This window comes from Acytostelium subglobosum (genome assembly GCF_000787575.1).
Source record: "Acytostelium subglobosum LB1 DNA, scaffold: scaffold7, whole genome shotgun sequence".
In the NCBI taxonomy this organism is placed as follows: Eukaryota; Evosea; class Eumycetozoa; order Acytosteliales; family Acytosteliaceae; genus Acytostelium; species Acytostelium subglobosum.
The window spans coordinates 375507-393777 of NW_012236526.1; the positions used below are offsets into that span (position 1 = coordinate 375507).

An 18271-nucleotide genomic window follows, 5' to 3' on the forward strand; every position below is an offset into this window, starting at 1 on the left:
CAGGCATGTATATGTATATATCGTAAGGGGGAATTTAATATGATGGACACAGACTCCACCGATGTGAACCTCCATCCAGGCTCCTGCTGCGTGCAGGACGGATGTCTTTACAAGTTGCTGGGCTGAGCTACTTCTTCAAAACAGCTGGCTCGACAGGCGATGACACCGATCGAGTCCTGCTCAAATGATCTGGCAATGCGGATGGCTTCTTTGGCTCCACCTGCTGCTGCTGATCTTGCTGAGGCGATGGTGGTTGTGCAGGGGGAGGTGATGTTGGTGTTGTTGTTGTCGTTGTCGTTGCTGCAGCAACAGGTGTTGTTGGTGGAGGGACCACTGGGATGGTACATAGAGCGTCCCACTCTGCTGCATTGGCCATGTACTCGTTCCTGCACTTGACCACCTCGTCGTAGAGATGCTCAGCGGTGGGTCTGAGTGCAAAGTCCTTGAGCAATGCCTGTGAGACAATGTCGATCAGACACTTGGGTGTGGCGGCAGGGAATGTTGGACGAAGGTCCTTCTTGGCCGAGGCAATGAGGATCTGGAAGTCAAACTTGAGCTGTGGGTACTCCTGGAAGGGGAACTGGTGCTCGCCGTTGATGCAACGGTAGATCATCTCCCATACGATCATGCCCATCGAGTACACATCGCTCTTGACCGTGTACTTGTTGCCAAAGTAGACCTCCGGAGCCACGTAGGCGTAGGTGCCACGCAGCTTGCCAAGCGTCTCCAGGTTGCTACCAGTGTCGAAACGAGACAATCCAAAGTCGCAGATCTTCACTACCCAGTCCTCGGTCACCAGCAGGTTGAGACTCTTAAGGTCGCGATGGAGGATCTGTGGCGACCACGTGTGCAACGAGTTGAGCGAGCTGATAGCCTGCAGTGCCAAATTGAAGAACTCTGTCCAGGTGAAGCGAATAGTCTTGTCCTGCAATATGTGAAACAGTGATCCCCTGGAGCACAGCTCCATCACAATGCACAGTTTGTCCTTGATCACTGCGCCATGGAAGTGGACTACACTTGGTGACTTCAATGAGCTATATGTATGCAAAAGGGAAGAGGTCAGTAAGTTGGATGCGTACATTGAGAGTGCCAGACAGACATACCTGACGATTTGGAACTCCTTCTTAAACTCGAGAACATCCTTCTCGTTGGTGAAGGACTTCAACACCTTGATGGCGACCGTGCCACCTTTGTACAGGCCCTTGTAGACCTTGCCACTGGCACCCACGCCAAGCAATGTTTGGAACTTGAGATTGGACTCGTCGATCACCCAGGATGCGTCGTCCAGATGGGTGTGCTTCAGACGGGCCAGCTCATCGACGTCAATCTTGATGTGTGCACCTTTTGCGTCTGGAATGTCCAAGTCATCGTCGACCAGTCCATTGTTATTGCTGCTATTATTGGTCGTGGACGACTCGCTGTTGCCACTGTTGCTCGATTGTCCATTGGTATCTATATTCTTGGTGGTTGACTCGGCATCACCATTGCTAGCCTTGAACGGTGAGTTACTATTATTACTAGAGTAGGCTGTTGTCTTGCTCGTACTCGTCTCCACCGTCCTTCCAGATCCAGTGCTATTGGCTAATGAACTACTTGAATTGGTTAAAGGTGGCACTAAAAGATCAATGATGGATGTTAGTTATAAGTGTTGCGTGTTGGACTGATCTGGACTGGATTGATCACTTACCTCGCAGTTTACGAATGGCAGCTTGGAGCTTGCTTCGTTGGTCCTTGTCAGTGACTTGCAGTCTGTCTAGTGTGGCCTCGTCTACGTCGGGCAGGACATCAAAGAAGATCTCGTTGCCAATGAATATGGGTGTGAGCGAGCCAAGCTGGAGGTTGGCCAGCCACTCACTGATCTCGACCGACATCTGAAGACGTTGTACGATGCTGCTGTTGTTCAATTGTCTGGCCAAGTCCATCGGTTTCTTTGGCGGAGAGCCGCCCTCCATATTAATGTCTGCGCCCCTCTGTATGAGCAATCTAACAAACTCAACCTTGGCAAACTTGATAGCATAGAGCAATGGCGTCTCATCATTCTTTGTTTTCCTATGATTCAAAAGATGGTTAGACGATGATGTTGATGATGGTGATCGCGCGTGGAGACACATACTGATTGATGTTTGCACCTTTGTTGAGCAGGACCTCTATCAGGAAGGTCTTTGGTGTGGTGGACATGATAGCCGTGTGTAGTGGCGTCTCGCCAAAGTTGTTCTGGGCATTGGTAGAGCATCCCTTGTCTATCAGCTTCAATATAGGCTCCTCCGATGTCAATGTCAGGCACTTCTGGCTGAACAAATGTAGAGGTGAGTTGCCAAGCGAGTCCTTCTGTAAGATCTGTTTGATTGATTGATTGGGTGAGTGAGTGATCAATCACATGATCACATGATGTGATAATCATACCTTTGAATCATTATGCTTCAATAATAACATCATTAGGGGTATGTTGTTGGAGGCTGCTGCTAGGTGGAGTGCTGGTGTACCCTCTGTATCGCATACGTTGATGTCGGTCTGCAACTTTAGGATACTGTCAAGTGTGTTTAGATCATTCTCCTTGATGGCCTTGATCAGAGGGTTCTTCTGCTTCGCTTCGGACGATCGCTCGTATCTAAACTTAAGCTTAAGCTCACCTGCCACCTTGGTCACATTCTTCATTGGCTCTAATGGGAACCATTGCATGGTCTCACTCGTCGTCGAATCATATATCATTGCGATTGGTATTGTAGCCATACCCATTGGGTCATCCGAGCTGAACCTGTCCCAATCATACACCTCTACATATACAAATTGACATAGATGTTCTATTGGCCTATATGATTGTGATGTTAGACTACTTGTAGTGATTGATTGATTGAGTCCGCTTACATCTCAAAGTTCTCAGACTCCCATTTGGGATTCAGAGTATGTTTGATTGCCTTTGTCTTCTTCTTCTTGTCACCTGCTATCACGACGCAATATGGATCACTAAAGTAGTTGATAGTTGTGAGTATGAGTATGAGTAAGAGTATGATTGATTGATTGATTGATTGATTAAATGAATGAATGTAGTTGATCACCTACCTTGCTCCATTGCTATCCTTTGGTGAGAGGCCTCTGCCTTCCAACACTGATGTTTGAATGAGTGATTGAATGAATGAATGTATGTATGAGTGTTGATTCAGAGATCATAAACGACATGCATGCCAACATACCACTTATATATAATGTTCCAATCCTCATCATGTAATCCTATCTTATTGTGTCTCTACTCTATCACTCTATTTCCTGTTTCCTCTCTTGCTCACTCTATCTATATATTCCTACTTCCTGTTTCCTATTCCAATAGTTTCTACTACACTTTCACTCAATCATACAACAATATCAACATCAACAACAATAATAATAATAAGAGGTGACTGACTATGATTGATTACTATGATTGATTGAAGTCTTAATAAAGTGCGGTCACTTCACAACCACTCATCTCCAATCACCTCACCACAAACACCAACTCATTCATTTTTGATTGTTTGTCAAGGGTTGGGTTTTGGGTTTGTTGTTGATGTAATTCGAGTTGTGTGAGGGTATCTCTGTGAGGGTATGTTCTCACCTTCGTTGTTCATATCATTTATAAATAAGCCCGGGCATATATTATTGATGAAACAATTCGTTGGATTTTTTTTCATTTGTTTTAATTATTGTTTTGTCGAGCTGCAGGAGAGTGTGAGCAGGGAGTGGATGGATGGCGAATGACTTAGGCAACTCACTTTACATTGATACAGACCCTTTTCAAGTTTTCCTCGTCACTTACAGGTACATCAAGTGAGTGTCTTGTGCAATACAATACTATAGTCAACAACAGGTGGTGTCATTATTAGTTTACAGCAGTCATCATTATTATCATCATCATCTTATCATTGACATAATCAAGCTAGCGTTTTGGTTAATGACTATAACTCAATCAAACATTCGAAATGCGATCATGCGATAATAATGTTATGACTCAACGCTCAGCAAACATATTTATTGATCGATCAATGAATACTTAACAACAACGATGACTTTCACTGGATGTTGTAGTCGATGATGATGATGAATGATTGATCGATTAATGCTGTGACTATGATGATACTATCTCTTTGTGGCGACTTTGAACATTCGAATATACATGTAGACTAACAACAATGTTACTATTGCCAACCAACAATAGAATCTAAAATGGCCAGAGAGTTGTGGTTAAGTCACCCAAGAGATATGGGACCCGGTTCCCGCAAGTGCCGCACCTGTGGAAATCACCACGGTCTTATCAGAAAGTATGCCCTCAACATGTGCAGACGTTGTTTCCGTGCCAACGCTGAGGCTATTGGCTTCCACAAGGTATGTATCCATCTTATACAACACAGTAGTTTGTACAGTTGACACTAACTCATTGCCCTTCGTCTTCTACCTCAACAGTACCGTTAAACACGCGTGTTTCATGTAGTTGTCTAATCAGCAACAGTGCTCCAATAAACCCAACAATACTCTGATATAGTCAATCATTCAGGATGTTAGTTAGTAATACTTTGTTCGTTGTTTTTGTCGTTGTTGTTGATGACGTTGTTGTTGTACACGTATAGATGTGTAGAGATGTAATAATATCAACATGTATGTATTTATTCAAGATGCTCTTCAATGATGATCATTGTTGCGCTGTGGAAAGAGAGGTGGATAGAGTAGAGATAGAGAGATAGAGAGAGTGGGATTTGTAGCGAGGTAATATTACTGCACGCGTTGTTTGTTGTTGCCAGCAGAGGTGGAGGAGGAAGGTCGGAGGAGTATGCGTGGTGACTGACTGAGGTGGAGAGGAGCGGAATAAATAGAGGAATGATTGTTGTGTTTTGCACCAAGCATGGATGGAGGTCGGATAAGGAGGAGTGATGATAAGGACTTATTACTGAGCGACTCTTGCTGTTTCTGCAATGTCGGTTGGATCAGAACAAGACGATGTTGTGTCTTGGGCGGCTGCTTCGATGTTGGCAGCGGAGAGATTGGATGGCGATGGTGTGGGAGTGGTGGTTGACGACGATGATGATGAGGAGGAGGATGTTACAGGTTGTTGATTGGTGGTGCCGCTGCCGCCGCCACCGCCGCCGCCACTGACCAAGTGTGGGAAGAGTGGCGAGGGCAGCTCGATGGAGTTCATCGCGTGGCTCGGCACGAGGATTGCCGCCGTCTTGGCACTCATTGTCAATTGCTCGGCAATGGTGAAGTTGAACAAAGGAGGCAGGGGCTTGCCATCGGGCAGTGTCGTTTTGGGATCGCGCAACACATCAAAGAATGGATGTGCCATTATCTCGGTTGGTTTCAATCGATTGTTTGGTTCATAGTGTAGTATTTTGGATATCAAGTCGATAGTCTCTGGAGGTACCTGTTTGTTTGATTGGTCGAGTGATTGGAATCATTCCAAATGTGGTGGGGGTGGTGTAAGTGTGTGATCATGGATGGTCCTTCTCCCTTGCGTCCAGCCCCTCTCACGGGATGATGACACTTACCTCCTTTGCTCTGAATATCTTTGTCCAGGGATTGGCTTTGATCTCTGGAAACTTGAATGATGAGTAGTATGGGTTCATCACGTGTATCTGCTCTTTGGTTGGCGTGCCAAGTACCTTGATGATCTCCACCAACTGGTCGATTCCATTCTCACCTGGGAACAGTGGATGCCCGATGAGTAGCTCTGCCAGCACACATCCTATCGACCACGTATCAATAGCCGTCGTGTAGTTTGTGGCGCCAAAGATCAACTCTGGTGCTCGGTAATGCCTTGAGCAAATGTATGATATGTTTGATTCACCTTTGGTAAGGACTTTAGCGCTATAGATAGAGTACAATGGTCAGTCTTACTATCGATGCAGTGTCCTCGTTGACCCATAACATACCTTCCAAAGTCACATAGTTTCAATATGCTTGTCTTTGTGTCCATTAGTAGGTTCTGTGGCTTGATGTCACGATGACAGATGCCAAGAGAGTGGACGTAGTTGAGTGCTCGGCATAGTTGGTACGCATAAAGTTTGGCGTAGATCCATGGCAACTGTTGTCGAGACACAGAGTGGCTTCTTACCACCCTGTACACCGTATCAGGTACATACTCCAATACAAGATTCAGATATACTTCATCGTTCTATTGAGTTTGAGAGATTGAGTTTGAGTTTGAGGTTCATGAGTGAGTTGTCCTGTCTGTCTGCCTGCCTTCTCTTCATGCCTGCCATCCTGCCCTTCCAGTCAACATACGTCAGAGGTGAAGAAGCTGTTCTTAAGTTGTACGACATTTATATGATTAAGCATTTTCATTATCTGTAGTTCTCGATTCTAAAGTACCATGTATGTTAGTACAAGATGATTGATTGATTGATTGATTGAGACGAATGAATGAATACCTTGAATCGTTGGTCTTGTAGGACTTTCTTAATGGCTACAAGCTCTTTGGTATCTGCTACGATGGCTTGGGTTACTACACCGAATGAACCATTGCCAACGACGCCCTCGGTGATGTAGTTTACACCATTGGCCTTGATCATCACCTTGTCAAACTTGAACCTCAGTCTTGCCTTGTCCTTTTCCTTCTCCTCCTCCTTGCCCCCTGCTATATTTATCAAAAGGTTTGTTTGAATATGAGCATGTTGTCCTCCTGAAGTCCTGTCTATCTATCTCTATCTATGTCTCTTCTTCTTGAGTGGTGCCACTCTGACATATCTGATATACATACAATATGATTGAGGAGGTGGATTCATGATTCTGATATTTATATATACTGTACAACTAAATTACAATATACACCTACTAAAATATATTTATATGTACAATTACTGTAATGGATGATGGATGATGCTTGAATTATTGAATGTATGAATTAATGAGTTGTTGGCCTGTCCACTAGTTCTGTCTTTGTTTGTGAGATTAGAAGTGTACAACAAGGGGTGGTGTCAGTGTGTGTGATTGGGTTGAGATGTGGGTGTGATTGATTGATTGTTTGATTGATTGATTGATTGATTGATTGATTGATTGATTGTAGAATATGTGTGTGAGTGAGTGTGTGAGGTATATGAGTAATGTATAAATATAAATAATAATAATGAATGATAGGTAGGATGTTTGGTTGTTTGAATAAGCTGTTATGATGATGTCTAAGAATCTTGATGTGTGAGTGTAGGTCCAAAAAAATAGTTATTTTATAATATCCATCATGATGAGATATGGAAAACAACTGTTTTGTATATAATGACCTTTTTTCTGCCTGTCACCAAAAGGCACCACCCTAGATCATTTCTTTACAAACAGTGTAATAATCAATCAAACGAAACGAAGACCTTTTATCTTTATTTATTGAAATATACTTGTATGATTGAAAGATTGAATGATGCAATGTGTTTAATCGATTAAGCACATTTGTTCGTACTTAGGTTGCATACTCTTGGGTCTTGGCAACTGGCAAGGTATCCTCTGGCATTGGGATCCATGTTCCTGGGTGTGACGGTGGAGTTGCAGTAGGCTCCGGCACCAGCACGGTACAGACAGATGTCACAGCAACGCTTGGTTTCAGTAGATCCATCACCTGGGAAAAATTGGCCACCATTTTGTTTACATGAGCGACGGTTCACTTCCAAACATGCCATCTTATTACATTGAATTGGCTCCTGGGCAGCATAGATTACAACTATTGCCAATACCAAAGCCAACAAAATAGGGATAATATTTCTTAACATTGTCGAGCGTGATCAAGTTGTTTAATTGATTGATTGTTTGTATAATAGAATGATGATGATGATGATTATGATGACGATAAAGATGACTCTATCAAATATACTAACCAAAGTTATTAACTAAAGAGCCTCAACCAAGTTAAGATGTGCTAATCCAAGTGCATATGCATTTACGAAATGTATACACTGTGAGGCATAGCCCCTGCTCCTTACTTCCTCCCCTACTCTTTGAGATGTCCATTTTATTGTCGACAACATGTAGTTGTAGTAAGAGTGTGATGTGGCGAGGGCAATCAATCAATTTTGTGGAGTGGTGATGATGGTCGGTCATCCTTGTTAATATAATACATGAGCTCATGTTGTATGACAACTACTTCATGTATTGGATCACACTAAACTTTCAAATTGCAATTGATAATCATTCGTACGGTAAACATGATTGATTGAAGAATGTATGGTATGTTTGAGTGATGCGGCCAACTTGAAGTGACTGTGGTGATGATCATGATCACACAGCCCCAATGGCCAATGATTGTAAGCTTTACTGAATGTACTTTATTCTTATTCAATTGAGGTATGGTGAACATTTGTTTTGTCTAATGATGCAGACGTATTGTTGTTCCCAACAACCAGCTAAGTAACCTCTGGCATTGGGATCAAAGTTCTCTAAAGTGACTGAGGAGTTGCAATAAGCTCCGTCGAAACCTTGGTATAGACAGACATCACAACAATGCTTGGATGTAGGCGATGACACATCTCCATGGAAAAATCTTCCACCATTGCGCCAGCAATTAAAAGGACAAACTTCCGGGCATGCCATCTTGTTGCAAGCAATCATCTCTTCGGCAGCATAAATAGCATACACTACCACTACCAATACCAGCAATGTAGGAATTATCTTTGTCATTATTAATATTATTATTATGAATACTTATATCTTTGATTGAATTGAACAATAATGATTGATTGATTTAATATTGATTGATTGGATGACTGTGATAAAGGATGGATGGATGGATTGAGGTTGGACTCGTGAAATTTTACATGTTCAACTAATCAGTAGGTGATTGATTGAGTTGACAGTGGTTGTATCCATAACCTTAGCCAACAACAACAACAGGTTATAAACACCAAAGAAAGATGGAGTATCAGTAGAAGTAGGATGTGTGTGTGGTGTGTTAGGATGGACCGACATCATTGGATGGCCGTGTGTGTTGTTGGTGTCAATCACATGATGTGAGGCTCATTCTACAACTACATTTCATTCATTCAATCTAAAACACAACATCAAAGAATAGATTGATTGACTTAATTTGTTTGGAGATTGGTATGTTTACTACTACTCTACACCCTTAGGCCAACTTGGTGTATGAGGGTGGATCAATCTTTTGATTGATCAATCTAATGACATACAGTGGCAGACAACTGACTGCCGTGATCACAGCCACTCTCCAACAGAATCCAAATGATAGAATGAATGATAGTTCTTTAAATTGATTGATTGTGATGGGGAGTTAGTTAGTTGAATGTGATGTGATGTGATGTGATGTTATATGATGTGATAAAACTAATAACATACCGAATGCTGTTACTTGAGGTATCATCATGGTACTGATGTAAATGATCAGTGTGACGACTAGAGAGATAACCATGTATCTGTGCCAGCGATGGATCTCCACGACGACATTGAGCAACTCACAAAGTATCAGTGAGGTAAAAGTGATCGATACAATGTTGTTAAGACTGCTCTCAAAGAGTATGATGGACAGCAGCATGATCACGCCGCCCTGGTACGCACTCTTGAGTACCCATATGGCAAAGGTCTTGTAGGATAGCGAACGTCCCTTTTGCAGCTCATGGTAGAGCTCGGGGAATCTGAATGCAATGTCCTCGGACACGTCCTCATCGAGGATCAATGAGAAGATTGGCGCGTTCGTGTAGACAGTGGCATATCCAACCAACAATGTTCCATTGTAAATGGACAGCGCGGCAAAGTAGTAGATGGCAGAGAATACACATTGAATGAACGATATGATCAAACCTCTGTGAATGACAAACTGTGATAGACTAGCTGATCGCTTGTATGAGTTCCTTCCATGCCACACTATGTTGATTGGTTGAGTTAGTATGAGTATGATGGAGCGATTAAATGAGCGAATGAACTTACATATCAGACGACTTAGATAACTAAACTGATTGATTGAGAAGTCTGCCGCGAGGGAAGCTTGCTTGCCTTCTTTGCCAACGATACCAATACCAACATCAGCTGCTTGGATCATGCTGACATCGTTGCCACCGTCGCCAATGGCACAGGTTCTCTTCTTGGTCTTCTCTCGGATCAATCGAACAATGTCCGCCTTCTGGGTGGGCGAGCATCGACAGCAGACCACCGAGGGCGCTTTGGACGCCGCGTTGATAAAGTCGTCCTTGAAGTTATCCAGACAGAGTTGCAGTGATGGGCCGTCGATGATCAGACAGGCATCACGCAGTCGCGAGAAATGTTCGAGCTTCTCAGATGCGCGGAACTTGTCAGTGACGGAGATTTGGAACAGTGACTGAGTGCGCGACACTAGCTTGGTCGAGATGGCAATACATGTAGCTGTTTCGATCTTGTCACCAGTGAGCATCCATACCTTGACGGCGGCATTCCGCAGTCGCTCCAGTGTGACCTTGACGTTGGTCTGCAGTTTGTCCTCTACCCCTGTCAATGCGATCAGCTCGAGGTTCCTCTCGATCGTGCCGATGGCCTCTTGAACACGCGCTGCACGATCCACAATCGATGTCTTGGCATTGTTGTATCGGTTCAAGAATTCGTTGTACTCCTGCTCCGACATGACTCGCTTGCCAAATGCCAAGGTCCTGAGTCCCTCACGCGCCATGTTGCCCGACTCCTCATCGAGCCAATCATTATTCTGGACTAGCTTGGCGATGACCGAGTCAGCGCCTTTCATGTAGAAAGTGATCACGCCCTGGCAGTCACGCAAGATGATGCCCATTCGCTTGGTCTCTGATGTGAAGGGGAAGATGTTGAGGATCTCGTAGGTCTCCTGCTCGCCGAGTGGTGTGGACAGTGTGATCGAGTTCAGCTCTCGGCCGCTGAGCACCAGTCCAATCGACTCTGTGAACTTGACGAGTGCGATCTCGTCTGGGCTCGATGCCTGGTAGCTCTGCTTGGATGCGGCGGCGATTGATGAGGACGATGCTTCGTCCTCGTCGTCATCGATCACACATCGATTGGACTCGTCGTCATCGTCATCCTCGGGCTCAGGCTCCTGTCGCTTGATCTCAGTCACCTTGTCATAGCCATTCTTTGACTTGAAGAACTTGCGTAGTTTAGAGCGACCTTGTTGTTGTTGCTGTTGTTCCTGCTGTTGTAGTTGTTGCTCCTCATGAATGTCCACACCCTCATGCTCCTCACTGGCGGCCACAGGGGTCACATTATGACACAAAGCAATGGCTGTGATTGCCTCCTTGACCTTGAATCCAAGGTTCCTACGTCCTCTAGTAGTCTGCGGTTGTTGCTGTTGTGCACTTGAGTACGACGTGTGGAGCTCTCGCTTGAGTTCCGACAGACTCTCCTTGGAGTAGGACATCGAGCCAAGATGCAACTTCTTGAATATCATCTCGTTTTGAGTGAGCGTGCCAGTCTTGTCGGTCAGCAGGTACTCAATGCGACCAAGTTCCTCGGGAATGGTCGATGAGCGCACCACCGTGCCAGGGATCTGCTTGTCACGCATCATCATCAGAGAGTATGCTGTCTTGCCCAGATCGAGATTGACCCTCATACTGATGGGGATGATGGCAGAGAACAATAGAACGTACCTGAATAGGTAGATGTACCAGGCACCTCTGAATCCCTTCAGACAGATCATAACGAATGAGAGAACACATAGCAGGAGGAAGAGAACCTTTGATAGATTGTTGATCTCACTGTCCAGAATGCCACTCTTTGTCGATGGTATGCTTGTGTTCATCACACATCGTGTCTCCCTGCCAGTGTATATCGCGCATCCGATCACACTACCAGATGCAATAACAGTGTTGGCCCACAATGTATTCTCCACACTGATTGACTCTGTTTCGCTCTGATTGATTGAATGGATGGTCAGGTAATGTGAATCGATCGAGTAAATGACCAATCATATACATACAGTGTCATTCTTTGTAAAGTTGCCAATGAATGAGTAGATGTCCTTCTTGGGTCGCTCAGCATAGATGGACGCGCGCATGTTTAGTAGGGCGTCGTCGTTGAGCAGCTTTTGTGTGATGTGAATCGAACGTCGAAGCTTCCAGTCGGTCTCGCCATCGAGTTGATCAGTTCTAATGAATGAGGCGCCATTCTTCTCGGTGGTCCTCATGAAGACCATATCGCATGGTACTCTCTGATTAGTCTCGACCTTGATGAAATTGCCAACTTTGATGTCTGAGCTTGGTATGGATTCGTATCCATTTCGAGTCAATCGCAGATAATGTTGAGAGTTGGCTTCCTTGTCTCGTCTAAATCGCTGGAAGTCATCATAAGCTTCTTTGATAATTGTAATAGAAAGTACAAAGACCAATGGTGATATATATGTGAATAGATAGCCTGTTTGTGTCGTGCATGCATGTAAGTAATCCATCCATCCAATCCAACTCAATCCAATTAATGACCAGTCCATTCATACCTGTCTGTAAAGGTGGGATGAATTGAGATAGCGCTACCATGAGGAAGTACAAGTTGAAGAAGTACTTGAACTGTTCATAAAGAATGACAAAGATGAATGTGTATAGGTTATACTTCTGATTCCTAACTACATTGGGTGGGAACCTATGAGTGAATGATGTTAGTCCTCATCAATCATGTGCGCGAGTATGTGTCTTACTTGGTGGTCTGCTCGTCCAACTCCAAGTTGATCGTCCTTGGGAGATAGATATGCTTGCGCATCACAAAGTCCTTGACCTTTTGAACGAATGTCCTGGTGTCGACCTCCTTTTGGATGCGTAGTGATAAGATGTTAGAGATATGGTGAACAACAACAACGTGATCGATGAGTTTGTACATACTGCAAGCATTCGTGAAGAGGAGTTCAGTGATGATGAGAGTAGAGGAGATGATCCATCATCTCGTAGATTATCAATTTCGATGTATTTGCCAGTGCTGTCGTGGCTGCTGCGAAGAAGGTCGTCATCGCTGATGTTGAGTGTGCCACCTGGTGGAGGCGGATGTGCCGAGTATGAGAACGTCTGTGACATCACTGCTGTTGCCTTGTTGTCGTGATGGTCGTCGTTATCGTCAAACTCGTCAGAGGAGTGATGATGCAACAATGGTTGGTTGCTTGAGAATGTTGTCAGGGGGATGGCTACAGTCGTAGGTGAGTTTGATGTCTTTGCACGTCTTAACCTTGATGACAGCGATCCTCCACTCAATGATGAAGGACTAATAATTGGTTCGTTATCTGACGTATTTGGTTGACCACTTGTCGCCAGCTCTGTAGTCTGGAGTCCGTCTGTCTGGCACTGACTGTCTATGTCTGTCCTTCTGTCTATTTATCACTCTTTCTAACTTCCAAGCACGTGATGTTGATTGATACACTTCAATGTTTGATTGACCAATTATAATGCTTGTTTGTTTCAAATTGAGATAATATATATATATTAGATATATATATTTTATGTATATATATGTATGTGATGATATAAGATATAATGATAATGAATGACCAGTCACTGGTTGCAGCTTATAACTCAAACTTACACACCCAGTTTGACATTCTTGCAACGTGTTTCGTCATGAAGGTGAAGATTGGGGATACAGTAGTTTGGGGTGATGCAAGTGTGAATGTGTGTGAGTGTGTCTGCGAGGGTATGTCTGTGAGGGTATGTCTCCGGGAATGAATGTAAGTTCAAAGTTGCAATGATGATAACAATGATCATTTATTATTAAGTGAGAGTGAGTCAGTCAGTCAGTCACTACTATACTCTCTGTCCACTCCTACATCCGCACTGTCTGAAGTTATGGGAGGCGATAATGATTGATTGAAGCTTTGCTATCGTCTTCTTGTTGGCTCGCTGTACACAGTTGATCGAGGCAGTTGAGTTGTATTGTATACATATATGTTGGTTATGTTGACCGTCGTCGCTCGCTTAGTATCTTCTCCTGTTGTCACGATCATCTCTGTCATAGCCACCACGACCACGACCGCCACCTCCACCACGATTGTAACTCTCGAGTGTACGATGTTGTTGACGAGGTCTGTCTGAACCACCACGTCGTTGACTGCGCAGTTGCAGCACTGGTCCTGATGTGTCATTGGTCGACACGAATGCATAGTCGACCGATAGTTTCTGACCAGCGATCTCCAGTTTGCCGCTCTCCTTGATGGCAGCGTCCGCCTCGCTCTGGTTCTCATACTCGATCATGGCGTAGCCCTTGACAAAGCCAGTGCGACGATCGTAGTTGAGATGCAGGTTCCTGATGGCGCCATACTCGCAAAAGACATCGCGCAGGTCGCTCTCTTGCACCTCGTCGTGTATGTTGGTCACGATGATGATCCAGCCTTCGATCGAGCGTATTGGTGTACCAGGCTTGATCTCGCTCTCTGTCGCACTCAGTGGTTCAAACACACCGTCTTGACCAGCATAACGTTCCGAATCGATAGAGTCTGTTGTACCTCTGCCTTTAAACTTTGATGGCAATATACCCTTTCTCAAATCTGATGTATATATCTTCTCCTTCTGATCTCCATCCTTTGATGATGCACCTGTTTCCATTGGTTCATCAGACATCTTGTTCTATATTATTATTTATGTATGTATGTATGTATACTGACTATTATTATCTCTTTGTTGAATAACAATGAATGAAGAACACAGCTTGATTACAAACGGGTGAATGAATGAATGGTCTTTTTCATTCAAACTTGATCTTTTAGCGAACTTCAAACTTTATTGGAATCATTCCTTACTCCGGCACAAAACAATCATTTCAATTCATTCATGTTATAACTCTCATTGTTATACATATACAACTTCAACTTCATCTTCAACTTCATCTTCTAGCTAGCTCATACACACTCATTCACACATGCATGACTTCACAACAATCCACAACCTTGACCCCCTTCTTCATCAACTTTGTGGTCTAGTGTTGAAGTTGATGGCAGTCGTTTCAAGTGCGAATGATTGAATGAATGAGTATGGTGTATGATCTAATACCGATACACCATTGAACTGCAACAAAGTCACAGCAATGGCCACCTTTACTACAACATCAAATACAACCTCAACATCAACATCAACATCATCAATTACAATCAATTACAACCAATAGTAATAATAATAATAATAATAATAATAATGATTAGTATTGAGAATAATCATAGGATTGAGAAATCACCATCAGATGATAGGTTGTATAGACATTTGGTGTTGGAGAATGAGATGAGTATTATGTTGGTACAGGACGAAAAGACATCACATGCAGCTGCCACCATGAATGTCAGTGTTGGTTCTTCATCAGATCCGGACAACATGCTTGGAATGGCACACTTCCTCGAACACATGCTATTCCTAGGCACCGAAACTTATCCAATAGAGGGCGAGTATCGATCATTCATACAATCACATGGTGGCAAGTGTAATGCCTTCACAGGATGTAAGTACTCCCTCAATCGTTGACTGGAATCATTCCACTCACACTCACACTCACACTTAACTCAATCAATTAGTTCACGAGACAAATTATTGCTTCTTTGTTAATCCTGATCAGTTGGAACCATCCCTGGACAGATTGTCAAGTTTCTTTAAATGTCCATTGTTGTCGGCTGAGGCATCATTGAGAGAGATCAATGCGATACACTCAGAGTATGTGTTGAGAGCTCAATCAGAAGCCAATCGTCGTGCCACTGCAATCAAACATTGTTTCACTGGTCATCCAATTGGTCGATTCGGAGATGGCAACCTCAATACATTGAAGCCCGAGGAAGGACTGCATGAGAGGATGGTGCAGTTCTATCATGACAACTACTCTTCCAACATCATGTGTCTATGCATCGTTGGTCGGGAGCCACTTGATGTCCTAGAGTCATGGGCCAGGACACACTTTGCCCAAGTCAAGAACAACAATGTGGAGAGATACAAGACACCGCCTCTAGTACTGCCTCATCCAACACGTCTATACACCGCGCCATCCAACCCTCATACCCATGACCTGCAGTTCATCTGGCCAATGCCACCTCATCTAACATACACCAATACGATCAGAAGTGGATCATGTGGACATGTGGTCAACTTGCTTGGACACGAGGCAAGAGGCACTGTGTTGGCATTGCTCAGACAGTTGGACTATGCAAGTGAGTTGGATGCTAGCAATGTACAATATGATGACAATGCACAGATACTTGTATTGAGTGTCCGGCTGACCGAGCTTGGCCTGTCCAAGACTGATGAGATCATTGGCTTGGTATTCCAGTACATTGGAATGCTTTACGATCAGCACATACCCGACCACATTATCAATGAGCGAGTGTCTATCTCAAAGAATCAATGGACCACGCTGGAGAAGGGATCATCTCTCGACTATTCCATGTCCATCGCACAGAACTTGTTCTATCGCTCAGAGACCGAGTTCGTACTGAAACGAAGCTACATGAATGAGTATGTGGACATGGATGCGATCAAGTCAATCCTGGGCAACTGTACCATGGACAACTTGTTACTGGTGTTCGCGTCAAAGACATTGGAGTCCAAGTTGGATCAGGTGAACGAGGACTACGACTTCAAGTTTGCCACTGATTGTATAACATCAATGGAGATGGATAGGTGGAAGGCCGTTCCCAAGAACAGCCAGCTCTCATTCCCAAAGGAGAATCCATACCTCAGCACCGATCATTCAATCAAGTGTGATCAAACAATGGATAAGTTGTTGCCACAGCCTGTCTACGATCATGATGGAATCACAGTGGAGTACCTCCCGGACACAATGTTTGGATCTCCATCAGCACACCTGTTTATCAAGCTCCATGGCAATGCATTCGAACATCAATTGACCATTGACAATCTGATCAAGATGAGTATGTTGTGTAAATGTGTCGAGTCATATTTGAAAGAGGACATACTATACTATGCTAGATTGGCCGGTATAGTGAGCCAACTCAACATGGCCATTGATTGCATTCAGATGATATTCGATGGACACAGCGAGAAGTTGATGATCATCGCCCAGCAGGTCATCCAGCATCTTTCATCATTCAACATCTCACCCGTGCAGTTTGAGCAGGTACGCGAGATACTTGGGTCGGTGATCAAGAGTCGATCCTACACATCACCGCTCAGACAGGCAGAGGAAGAGGAGATCCAGTATCTCAGCAATATCTCCGCCACTGTTGATGAGAAGTTGGAGGCACTGGCCGCACTCAACATCACATCATTCAACATCTTTGTTCAAAATCTCTTCAACAAGAGTGATTACCGATGTCTGATCGTTGGCAACTTGACCAAGAATGACGCCATTGCATTTGGATCTCAACTATCCGAGTACATCCCATCTCGACATCTCAGGGTACACGACACAGACATAGACACCATGGCCATGGTCAAGTCACATTGTATAGAATTGTCACCTGGCTCTCAAACATTGCTTCGCAAGCCATTCAACAATGACAAGGATGCTGGTGCACTGTGTGGAGTGAGTGTGTCACTTGGAGACATGAGGGATATACCAAACATGGCAATGAGCAGAGTGATCTTGGCCATATTCAATATAGTTGCATTCAGTCAGTTGAGGACCAGAGAGCAACTGGGTTATGTGGTACAAGTCACTCGTAGCAATGTACACGATACATCATTCCACAGTGTAATCATTCAATCAACTAATCGTAATCCAGATTTCTTGTACAAACGTATTGTACAATACATCAATCAAGACTTTGTACAAGTGTTGGAAGAGTTGACTCCAGAGACATTCAAGTCCTATATCCACACAGTCCAAGAGAACCTCCAAACCAAGTTTATGAACATTGGTAGTATGGCATTATTCTACTGGGCATCCACTCTATTATTTAATGATTATCAATTCAGTATGTACTCTATCAATCATTTTCCAGGACCCAGTTGATCTCTCACTCATTCACTCAATCGATCAATCGATCAATCAAATAGATATGAAGATGGCGGAATACTTGGATGGAGTTACAAAGAGTGATTTGATTGATTATTATAACAGAGTGTTTGTTAGATCAGATACAAGAACATACTTTGCAGTACAATTATATGGAAATGATCAACAACCGATGAAGCAAGATATCAATGATCCATCAATCACTCTAATTGATTGTTCACCATCTGTTTTCAAACAACAACAACAACTTCTACAACAAGGAGGAGGATCGGCAAATCCATAAAGAGTTCATCCACTTAATTTGATTAATTGATTGATTGACTTGGCTCATCGGGTAGGGTCCAGTGTCTCTCGGCTTTCATTATGACATCAGTAATAGACAATAGAATAAGAACTAATTAGTTTATAGATGGTGACATCCAAATTTTGATTGAATTAGTGGAGTTGATGAGCCACC

At 43.7% G+C, this 18271-nt stretch overlaps 7 protein-coding genes across 7 annotated transcripts; 2 read left to right on the forward strand and 5 right to left on the reverse strand.

Moving 5' to 3' along the window:
* Positions 1 to 127: 127 nt before the first annotated feature.
* Positions 128 to 3219, reverse strand: SAMD00019534_040370 (hypothetical protein; the record flags this gene model as incomplete). Its single annotated transcript, XM_012900542.1, has 8 exons — positions 128 to 1034; positions 1104 to 1614; positions 1688 to 2049; positions 2114 to 2337; positions 2404 to 2809; positions 2866 to 2964; positions 3061 to 3106; positions 3192 to 3219. The coding sequence occupies 8 exons, from the start codon at positions 3217 to 3219 to the stop codon at positions 128 to 130; spliced, it is 2583 nt and encodes an 860-aa protein (XP_012755996.1).
* Positions 3220 to 4197: 978 nt separating this feature from the next.
* On the forward strand, positions 4198 to 4440 carry SAMD00019534_040380 (hypothetical protein; the record flags this gene model as incomplete). The annotated part of the gene is made up of 2 exons (XM_012900543.1): positions 4198 to 4356; positions 4435 to 4440. Coding segments are annotated over 2 exons (165 nt in total), but the record flags the coding sequence as incomplete, so codon positions are not given.
* A 472-nt stretch (positions 4441 to 4912) lies between these two features.
* Positions 4913 to 6749, reverse strand: SAMD00019534_040390 (hypothetical protein; the record flags this gene model as incomplete). Its single annotated transcript, XM_012900544.1, has 6 exons — positions 4913 to 5389; positions 5514 to 5832; positions 5898 to 6139; positions 6250 to 6327; positions 6396 to 6601; positions 6725 to 6749. 6 exons carry the CDS (start codon positions 6747 to 6749, stop codon positions 4913 to 4915), a joined length of 1347 nt encoding a protein of 448 aa, XP_012755998.1.
* Positions 6750 to 8286: 1537 nt separating this feature from the next.
* On the reverse strand, positions 8287 to 8625 carry SAMD00019534_040400 (hypothetical protein; the record flags this gene model as incomplete). The annotated part of the gene is made up of 1 exon (XM_012900545.1): positions 8287 to 8625. A coding segment is annotated over one exon (339 nt), but the record flags the coding sequence as incomplete, so codon positions are not given.
* Positions 8626 to 9070: 445 nt separating this feature from the next.
* Positions 9071 to 13172, reverse strand: SAMD00019534_040410 (hypothetical protein; the record flags this gene model as incomplete). The annotated part of the gene is made up of 7 exons (XM_012900546.1): positions 9071 to 9204; positions 9298 to 9822; positions 9886 to 11803; positions 11870 to 12303; positions 12383 to 12438; positions 12581 to 12687; positions 12738 to 13172. Coding segments are annotated over 7 exons (3609 nt in total), but the record flags the coding sequence as incomplete, so codon positions are not given.
* Positions 13173 to 13841: 669 nt separating this feature from the next.
* Positions 13842 to 14483, reverse strand: SAMD00019534_040420 (hypothetical protein; the record flags this gene model as incomplete). Its single annotated transcript, XM_012900547.1, has 1 exon — positions 13842 to 14483. The coding sequence occupies one exon, from the start codon at positions 14481 to 14483 to the stop codon at positions 13842 to 13844; it is 642 nt and encodes a 213-aa protein (XP_012756001.1).
* A 570-nt stretch (positions 14484 to 15053) lies between these two features.
* On the forward strand, positions 15054 to 17739 carry SAMD00019534_040430 (hypothetical protein; the record flags this gene model as incomplete). Its single annotated transcript, XM_012900548.1, has 2 exons — positions 15054 to 15351; positions 15425 to 17739. Coding segments are annotated over 2 exons (2613 nt in total), but the record flags the coding sequence as incomplete, so codon positions are not given.
* Between the last annotated feature and the right edge of the window lie 532 nt (positions 17740 to 18271).